This window comes from Arachis ipaensis, chromosome B06 (genome assembly GCF_000816755.2).
Source record: "Arachis ipaensis cultivar K30076 chromosome B06, Araip1.1, whole genome shotgun sequence".
In the NCBI taxonomy this organism is placed as follows: domain Eukaryota; kingdom Viridiplantae; phylum Streptophyta; class Magnoliopsida; order Fabales; family Fabaceae; genus Arachis; species Arachis ipaensis.
In genome coordinates, this window is record NC_029790.2 from 104,682,570 (window position 1) to 104,692,152 (window position 9,583).

A 9,583-nucleotide genomic window follows, 5' to 3' on the forward strand; every position below is an offset into this window, starting at 1 on the left:
TTTTTTAATATTATTTTTATCTATAAAAATTCAGAATAAGAAAAAATTTATCCACAAATAAATTTAATGATTCGATATGTTTGTCACACAAATATTTTTTTTGACAAGTACAAAACTAGTTTGCTTTCTTCATGAATTAATTTTTTTGACAAGTAAAATTATAGTTTACTTGATATTTTTTTTAAGATTTAGCTTGATACGTTTCATATAAAATACGATTTACAAATCAATAGAGATAATTTAAGTTATTTTCCAATTCTATGTATGTTATTTGAAAAAATCCAATAAAATCACCTAAATACATATATCAAGATGAAGATGCCCATGTATGCTCTAGACTATTTGCAAATTCCTTCTCTCTGCCAAAAAGTACTGTCTTGTGGTTTGCATTTGGAATAATGTTAATTTCAGCATTTAGAGCCTTCTTCTTTAAGTTAATGCAGCATTCCATTGGTACAACCTCATCCTTGTTACCTTGTATTATATTAATAATAACCCCAGCTTCGGTCGATATTCTGAGATAAGTGTCCATAAATTTCGCCCCACCACATATCACATTGTGCATGGAACTCCAAGCTGAGTGATGAGTGTGCCTAGGCAAGTCTTTGATCAAGAAATGAAGCTCCCTGAGAACAGAAAAAACACATGCTTAGTTATCATCATTGTTGATAATTAGCAAGCAATAGAGACTAGAAATATGTAATGTCTTCTATACATTTTAATTTAGAGTAAATTACAATGATTCACCTAAGGTTAGGTGGTATTCCAAATAAGGTTAGGTGATATACATTGACGTTCCTAAAGATAATGAAAAGGTCAAATGTTATGCTTATGTCATATTTTATGAAATACATGAATGTTGAATGTCCTATTATTTAAGTTGTGTTTTTATATATTCTGTTTTCAGATAAAAAATTATAAAGATAAAAGATACAAATAAATATTTTCTGTCTTCAGATTTAAGAAGTATAAAAAATGTGTTTCTAACATAGAAATATTTTGTGTCTTTATCTTTGTCTTCAAAACCAAAAAGTTTTTTATTTGAGGTTTAGAAATATTATCCTAAAAAATTCTTAAATATAAAATGAGATTAGTATATAATGTATAAAATATGAATAGTGTCATCTATTTTGTAGAAAATCAATAAAATTACGTTATAATTTACTAATATCTTGTCAATAAACACAAATATATATAAACAAAAAATTCAAATCAAATTATTCTTATTCACTTTATATAGAGGTATAAATACAAAAATATTATGATGTGCACACAAAAAATCAACCACTAAATTAATTATTATGTAGTTGTGTATAAACATACGTTGTGTTTAATTCATTTTTAATATGTATTCTATAGAGAGGAGGTTGATATGGTGGTTAATTTTTTGTTTACGAAACGTGGTTGGTATAGATAATAATGGAAAGAAACGTTTGGTACCTCTTGAGAGTAATGAATTTGAGAATGGACTCCCATATCCTGTGGTTTCTGCAGTAGAGAAAGCAAATGCATCTACCCAAGTGCTCATACCATGACATAAACGAAGAACCAAATGCTAATGGAGGCCACAATTTCTTCCCAGCCATATTTGCCAGCGCGTTTAAACAAGCATCGTTGCCTTCAGAAGGAGAGTATGGCTGTCACCAGAGAACCATAAGGAGAATAATGGAGAAAAGTAAGAATACTTTACTAGGCAATAAGTCATAACAGTAAAAGTATGTAACTCTTATTATAACTAGATAATGCAATGACATTAATTATAAATAAATATGCTTAAATGACATTGACCTCAATTTTTTTGTTTTATTATTATATTAGAAGATAAAAAATGGTATGTCTACACTAAAAATCAATCCATAAATATATATTGTTTAATTTATTTTCAATATGTATTTTGTATTTTAAAATGTATTATATATAGATGATTATTTTGGTGACTAATTTTTTGTGCATGTAGCATATATTAGAGTCACATCTCTTTTTTATTAAAATATGCTAACTAGATATTTTTGTATTTTGTAAAATATGATAAATTAAGGAGTATTTATGTAATGGTGTCTTGTATGGTGCCTAAATTTTATACATAGAATTAAAAAATAAAATGATGAATCCCACCATTTTTTATCTCTACTTTTAGGCAATTTAAGAAAAAAAATTATAGGCACCAAAAAATCTCTTTTATGTAATATTGTCTAAAAGAAGAAAAAATCAAGGTAATTTACACAACTAAAAAAGGAAAAAAAGTACTAATCAGTTATGAGCCTTTAATATTAGTATATTACACAAACACCTTTTCTATTTGTAAAAAGCATATACTATTGTTAACACACTTGCGTTTTCTAAAATATGACATTGACATGATACTAATACACAAATTAAGGTGTATTTGTTTAATATTTTTCAAGATTAGTATCTTGTTTGGGTGTAAGGCACTTACAGGTGCAACAAGAGTGATTGATTTTACACAAGTGGGGTACTTTGCAGCAATTGCCAATGCAATTATGCATCCCATGGAATGTGCAACCAAATGGAAAGTGTCTAACTTCAATGGCTGAATCACTGATTTCTCAATCATTTCCACATGTTCCTTCAATGTGTACATGCAATCCCTTGGCTTTGGACTCTTTCCAAATCCCAAAAGGTCTATGGCAATCAATCTGTAATCTTGATTCACTTTCTCAGAAAAACATGGAAACACTGTCTCTGTCCAGAATGAGCAAGAACAGATAAATCCATGCAAGAATATCACATTCTCTGAAGGCCTTCTTCCCCTGCAATTCTCACCATCTGTCAAAAAGTCATAGAATCATAAAATCATTACTCTCTCTCGGCTTCCATCATACAATTTGTGTCTATGAATGAATGTAACAAATGGAACCGCAAAGATTCATTAGTAGGAATATGATACCATTTAAAGGTTCCTTCACAACAAAATGAAGCCTATAGTCACCATCATCATTCATCCATGAAAGGCAAGACTCACATCCACAATCAGACCAGCTTTTTTTCATTAACCTTCCACCAATTTTCTCACATTCTTCATGGGAATCTTCCCTTTTACACCTAATTTTCAAGAACCTCGTCATTTCTCTAAAAATGTTCCTCCTCTCGTTTAGGCTCTCTGACAAGCCATAATCTTCATCTTCCTTCACATTCTTTTCTTTCCGGCCTTTGCCGCAGCAACAAGGGGAAGCCTCCCCTTCAATGTACTCATCAAGGAATCTAAAGATAACGCAGAAAATGGCGTCAAGAAGATCGAAGACGAGGAACACAACAAAACATATGATTGAGTTGAGAATCCGAGCAGCATTGCTCAACCATTTTTGTAAAGACATGGTGATGCCAAAGCTAGAAGCCTAAAACCATATCCTTATCTTTCTTTTCTATTGATACAATCAGCAACAAGTCCTTATGAAAAATGTCACCTGATTCTGTTTCTGAGGGAGAACTAGTTACACTACTTGACAAAGAAATTTTAACAGCTATAATTTACTTCGATCACTTATGTCATAAGAAAATGTAAAATTTAATAAATCTTTCATATTAGGCTAAGAATAGAGTATATAGACAGAGTGGAGTGCTTGAGAAAGTGGCTGGCATCTTCTGGAGATTGGACTAATAGTTCACATTTGGTGCTTGCTAGAATATATAAAATCGTGATAGAGGTTTGGCCACGTCTTCAAGAATATTTAGCCACATTCACGGTCCCCTATCATGTCTTTGACCTGTAAAATTTCACCAGTGTTGTTGTTGTTTTTTTTTTTTTTTCTTTTCAATTAAGTCCTTATACCATATTAGATTTTGTAACTAAATTTCTACCGTAACAAAAATATTGAAATTAACGAAATATTCTGTTAAACTATACAAAATATTAAGTCAATTGTTAGGCATATTTATTTTGTTTAACCGTCAATGCTAGCATTTTTGTCATAGCAGAAACTTAATTACAAAATCTGATATGGTATTAGTGACTCAATCGAAAAGAAAAAAAAATATAGGGACCTAATTAAAAATTAAGTAAAACTATAAGGATCGACATAATAATTAAACCTTATTATTATTGTGCATCTGTTTCATTGTCATCTCATTAGCAAAATTCTATGATGCACGAACACTAACATGGATATGGATACGGGACATGATACGATACGAGACACTTGATATTTTATTAATATTAAAATATAAATTAATTTTTTAATTATTTTTAATGTCTTATTTTAATTATATAAAATATTTAAAATTTTTTTATTTTAATAAATAATAATATATACTATCTCTAAATTTATGTCATTAATACATTTAAAAATAAGATTGGACACGTGATGGTATATAAATGTGTCAAAGCATGTCCGAAAAATAATTTTTTATTTTTTATTAAGACACTGTTAAATACATTAAATACACATATCAGACGAGTGTCAATAAATGTAGTATTTAAAATATGTCCAATTCACAAATACAATAATTTAATGAAGTGTCCATGCTTCATTGACAAAATTCTATACATAAGTATCTCCGATTTTTTTGTTATTATTTTATTTATTTTTACAACTTTGTCTTTGCTATATACTCGGTCCCAAATATGGATATAGGAGGAAGTTTACATTATGCTCTCGAAAACTAATATATCAAATCTTCGTGACGTTGCAACTTGCAAGGGTAAATAAGTTAATCTATGCTAAAACAGTAGAAGGATTTGTTTGGGTGGGCTTTTAAAAAAAAATCTTTTTTTTAGTTATTTTTTTTAAAAGATCTTATAGAGAAGTAAAAATAATTTTATGTTTGAATATCTCATGTAAAAATGTATTTTTATCTATCAATTATGTTTAAGTATAACAGTATAAAAATATTTTTTTGTTCATTTATTACATGAAAAACATCTTTTTTTAAGAAAAAAAGATCTTTTAAAAAAAAATGTAAATTACAGCTTCTCAAAAAAGATTTTTTTTTTATTTTACTAGTGCTTTTATTTTTACTACTAGAAATTTGCCAAACACGTTAAAAAATAAAAAAAGATATTTTTTTATTGAAAAAAGATCTTTTTTTAACAAAATAATAGTGCCCAAACATACCCGAAATGTAAAATATCGTGTTAAGTTGTTTAAATATGTAGAAAAAAGTCTGACAGAATATTTATTTAAGAAGGTGGATCAAATAAAAATAGACAAATAACTAAGAATAGAAAAAATTCTAGAAAGATAAGAGAAATTTATATGGGAACAAACCATTTTATAAACTCCAATTTCAATCCTATTTCTACATTCCATATAGTAAAACAGCCTCAAAATATTGGTTTTACTGTTCTGAAATTTGACAGGCTAAGATGGTAAGTAACTCAAACCCATGCATAGATACTTCATCAAAAATTTCTTACAACAATACAAAGTAATAGTTACTGATAAGGTTAAAACATCATTATATTTCTTTCTGCACTCGCGAATAAATGGGATACAAATATTTGCCGGTAAAATTTTAATCTCATTCAAAAAATAAAATAAAAACAACTGGAAAACTAACTAGTGCCCTTCAGCTACCTTCATTTTCCTTTTTAAGAGGATCTGAACTCACAACAGGAAGGTTTCTTCGGTACTGCTGAGATGTCGATCTCCTTTCCAACGGCGTTTTCCTCTTGCTCACAACAAATCTATTCACGCCTTTACGCATAGGCATTATCGAAGGAAAATCTTCATCTGGAATCTGACTGAGCTCAGAGATATCCTTGATCTGTGCGACACGACGGAACCACCTCTCTGCCTTTGCCTCCTCTGACATGTCCAAAGGATCTGGTTCCTTGACAGCTGACCCCTCCAAACTCTTTCCTGTCCACTGTGTTCTGTTATTCTGGTTTTCCAAACTGCCTGTCAAATTTGGCTCTTGATTGCTGTTCTTGTTCCCGGAATTCTCTTGATTGAAACTGGAATTTCCACTAGTTAATGCCCCAGAAATGGAACCAATATCATTTTTAGTCGAGTGCTGTCTGGAAGGTTCTGGACTACAGTTCTTCATGTTTTCATCTTGTCTTCTAATCTCTCTGACATTTTCTTTTCTTTCCCGGCCAAATGTAGCATTATGGAAGATCTCTGGAACCCCAGACATTGTTTCAGCATTGGTCATACCTGGGGAATAGTTTGCGCCTCGTAACTCAGCTCTAGCTCTAGCATCATCTGGCATCTTTGGAAGATTCTCTGCCGCTTCAGATATTGAAGATGATTCAGCAGTCGAAGAAATATCCACTGAATCTACTCCATTTTCCGGTTGCTTGTCCTTTTTGGCAAAGTAATCTGGAGGGAAGGGAACAAAGGGGACAAAGTTGGTATTGTTGCCAGATTGTTCCATGGCCAATCGTCTCTTGTACGCAGGTGAAGTCAAAGATCGATCCTTTTTCTTGCTAACAACAAATCGGTTTTCTCCTGTGCGCATAGGCATTACTTCAGGGAAGTCCTCATCAGATACCCTGCTTGATGAATCTGAAATATCATGCAACTCAGCAACCTTTCTAAACCACCGCTCAGATTTTTCAGCTTGATCTTTCTCCTTATCTATGATGCCATTTTGGTTTGTAGAATTATTAGAAAGTTGTGAATTGTTACCTGAACTAGTACCTGCATACTGAGCATCAGTTTCGCTCTTTTCTGTTGTCATGTTCTCAATTTTTTGGGCAGCCAGATCTGAAGAAAATGGAGGATCATTTATCCTGGTTGATTCCTCAGCTTTAAAATCCTCAACCCTGGGAATGCCATTATTGTCCAAGTTTCTCCTGTATCGAGCGTCAGCCAATCTCCTCTCCAACGGAGTTTTCCTTGTGCTCACAACAAATCTATTTACTCCTTTCCTTAATGGCATTATCTCGGGAAAATCTTCATCCCCAATCAAGCTGTCAATATCCGCACTGCTGTCTAGTTGAGAAACCTTACTAAACCAACGCCGTGCTTTCTCTTCATTAGCAGCTAGTCTACTATCAATCTCTGAAGTATTAGTATTGTCTCCATTTCCATACCCCATATTTGACAGGGTATTGGCAGGACCCAAAGATATCTGTCCCGGTCGCTTGCAATCACACCTTAAGCAAGTCATATTCCTCCCATAATTATAGAAATCGCACCTTGAAAAACAAAATTTCATCAATTGGTTGTGTACATCAAAATTAGAGGGGAACAAAAAATAGACGGGTACACATACTGAGGACATTCCCATTCTCCTCCTGTCAATTGTCTTTTTGGCCTTGCTTCCTCACACTCGCGGCATTTAACATTTCTTGCGAAATTCATGAAATTACACCTGCTCAATATTTGAAAGGGAGTGCACTGATTTATCAGAATACTCTTCACAATACTTGAAGAAACAAAATTAACCAATTGTAATTCAAAGTGAAAAGATAAACGATAATGTCCTGCCTACCTTGGGCAAATCCAATCACCCCTTTTCATTTCAATGTTTCGACCAGGAGGCATTGTCTGTCCATATCCACTAGATATTTGATTTTGCACCGAACCGGAAGAGTTGGGCCCAGGTGCACTGTAACTCAGCTTGTAAAGTTCACCAAACAGATTTCTCACAGATGATTCAACAATATCTCTGTTAGATAGATTATTGCTTTCAGATGTAACCAATGGGTTACTTGCATAACTAAGCATAAACTTCATTAGATCAACTGTTGTTGCTCTGTCAGTGTCCAATACCTATAAAGGGCATAACATGTGCAACTAGATCAATGGCTGCTAACTGCTTTAACACACATGACAATGTGAATTAACTGTTCTCACATCACATATTTTCGAATATCGGAATGAAATGGAAAAGATGCAACTATCAAGAACAGAAGTTTAGGATTTTGGGAAATCTCCATTTTTTCACTTTTCTTAGGAGTTAGAACACCAAAAGAGAAATGTACTTGAGCAATCCTTATATGTCAACTTCCAACCACTCAAAAGCAAACTTCTTTCGATTGCTTTCTGGTTTCTGGTTATACACACCAATATTAGTTCGAAAGAGGTGTTGAGAGTGATTAACTGGTTAAGCATGACTATTATATCCCAAAGAAAACTAGAATGCAGCAGCATTTAGGACAAAGCACATCTTATCATCCATTCAAGAAGGAAAACAAATTTAGCATGAAACTTTTTGGTTTTTCTAGACAAACTTATGAAATAATCTCAAGGCATGAAATGAAAAAGCACCCACCCCCACCCAAAAACCCAGAAAATAAAATTGTCAATTTTTCCTATGAAGAAGTGGGAACTTAACAAGAGAAAGGTAAGCATATATTAGGTTGCTAAAGCAACAAGAGTATCTAATTAACCCAACATTGAGAATAATGGATTAATATATAACTATTGCAATGTCACAAACTAGTCAACTTCGATATCCCTATCCATTCAAGAAAAGAAACAATGACAATAATAATAATAATAATAATAACTGGGCACTTACGTCGGCATCATTGGTTGACACGAAAGCTTTCATCTTTGCGATGGATTCCTTTGCATCTCGGAACAGAAAGGGGTTACCATTTTCAACCACAACCCCGACGTCTCTCTTCGAAAGCAACCTACATAAATGCAAGCATACAGCCATTCAATTCAATTCAACACTTGTCAATAATCGGAGCAGATAATTGGATTGGGAACGGAAGAAAAAACGAACCGCAAGAGGTTGGGTCTATCAGCGGCGAAGGCGTAGCAAGCGGCAGCCTCCGCAACGAATTGGCGCGACAACTCAGGGGGCGGCGCGAAGGTTCCGAGGTCAGGGGGCGGGCGGTGGAGGTACCCGGCGGAGGTGAGGTGGGAGAGGAAGCGGGACCACTCGGGCCATGGGTGTGAGACTGAGGAAGGAAAGGTGTCGGAAGAAGAAGGAGAGAAAGCTGCTACGGTTTGAAAGCGTTGCTGCTGCTGGTGCTGCTGTTGTGGTTGTGGATGGTGATGGTGCTGGGACGGTTTGAGTTTGAGAGGAGAGGGTGCGAAAGTTGAAAAGGGAGTGGAGAGGCGGCGGAAGTTTGCGGAGAGGAGGAGGAGGTGGCGGCGGTGGCGGAGGAGAGGGGAGGGAGCTGTGGTGAGGAGAGAGAGGAACCGTGGGGCGGCCCCAACCATGTCTTTTGCGAGTGTGTATCCTTACTTTTCTTCACCCCAAGTGCAAATAAATAAGTCAGTCACTGCACAACTGAGCTCAATTTTTTTTAGTCCCACTAATTTCATTGGCTTTTTTTTTAAATAAATTTTTTNTTTGAGTATTGCTAACAAAAATAAATCAATTTTTTTTTCACATTTTCTCAATCACTGCAAGCGAAAATGGTTAAAAAGAAGAGAGAGAATCTTTTTTTTCTATTTTAAATTTATTTCCACGCTTTTTTTGGGTCATTTTTACTCTAGTAATTAAAAAAATATGCAAAAAATAATTGATTTATTCTATGAAGCACAGACACTTTGCTGAGTTGCAGTGTTTGCGTGTCAGACATATTTCGAATACGACACTCACCGACATTTGTCCGATGTGTCCAATCGTATCTTAATAAAAAATAAAAAAAAATTTTCCGGACACACTTGGACACACCTAAATACCATCACGTGTCAGCGTGTCCAGTCTTATT

The 9,583-nt window shown here is 33.8% G+C and overlaps 2 protein-coding genes across 3 annotated transcripts; both read right to left on the reverse strand.

Annotated features, from left to right (window-relative positions):
* LOC107648341 (probable lysophospholipase BODYGUARD 4) lies at positions 172 to 3,658 on the reverse strand. Its single transcript, XM_021104724.1, has 4 exons — positions 2,909 to 3,658; positions 2,438 to 2,787; positions 1,441 to 1,637; positions 172 to 626 (listed from the first exon to the last, which is right to left on the reverse strand). The coding sequence occupies exons 1-4, from the start codon at positions 3,333 to 3,335 to the stop codon at positions 308 to 310; spliced, it is 1,293 nt and encodes a 430-aa protein (XP_020960383.1). The 5' UTR covers positions 3,336 to 3,658; the 3' UTR covers positions 172 to 307.
* On the reverse strand, positions 5,325 to 9,135 carry LOC107604755 (zinc finger protein VAR3, chloroplastic). Of its 2 annotated transcripts, XM_016306419.2 has the most exons (6): positions 8,644 to 9,135; positions 8,431 to 8,548; positions 7,399 to 7,679; positions 7,180 to 7,278; positions 6,591 to 7,102; positions 5,325 to 6,467 (listed from the first exon to the last, which is right to left on the reverse strand). In XM_016306419.2, the coding sequence occupies exons 1-6, from the start codon at positions 9,084 to 9,086 to the stop codon at positions 5,527 to 5,529; spliced, it is 2,394 nt and encodes a 797-aa protein (XP_016161905.1). In that variant the 5' UTR covers positions 9,087 to 9,135; the 3' UTR covers positions 5,325 to 5,526. The 2 variants fall into 2 exon arrangements, with proteins under 2 accessions (XP_016161905.1, XP_016161904.1); XM_016306418.2 differs by having other exon boundaries at positions 5,325 to 7,102.

What these genes read in the sequence shown, in the direction of transcription:
- LOC107648341 (XM_021104724.1), bottom strand. Translation starts at nt 3,335, where the DNA reads ATGTCTTTACAAAAATGGTTGAGCAATGCTGCTCGGATTCTCAACTCA. An exon ending in CAATCACTCTTGTTGCACCT is followed by an intron (nt 1,638 to 2,437) that starts GTAAGTGCCTTA and finishes CTCTGGTGACAG; the next exon opens with CCATACTCTCCTTCTGAAGG. An exon ending in AAATTCATTACTCTCAAGAG is followed by an intron (nt 627 to 1,440) that starts GTACCAAACGTT and finishes TTCTGTTCTCAG; the next exon opens with GGAGCTTCATTTCTTGATCA.
- LOC107604755 (XM_016306418.2), bottom strand. Translation starts at nt 9,086, where the DNA reads ATGGTTGGGGCCGCCCCACGGTTCCTCTCTCTCCTCACCACAGCTCCC. An exon ending in TGTCAACCAATGATGCCGAC is followed by an intron (nt 7,680 to 8,430) that starts GTAAGTGCCCAG and finishes TGCCCTTTATAG; the next exon opens with GTATTGGACACTGACAGAGC. An exon ending in GGTGATTGGATTTGCCCAAG is followed by an intron (nt 7,279 to 7,398) that starts GTAGGCAGGACA and finishes AATATTGAGCAG; the next exon opens with GTGTAATTTCATGAATTTCG.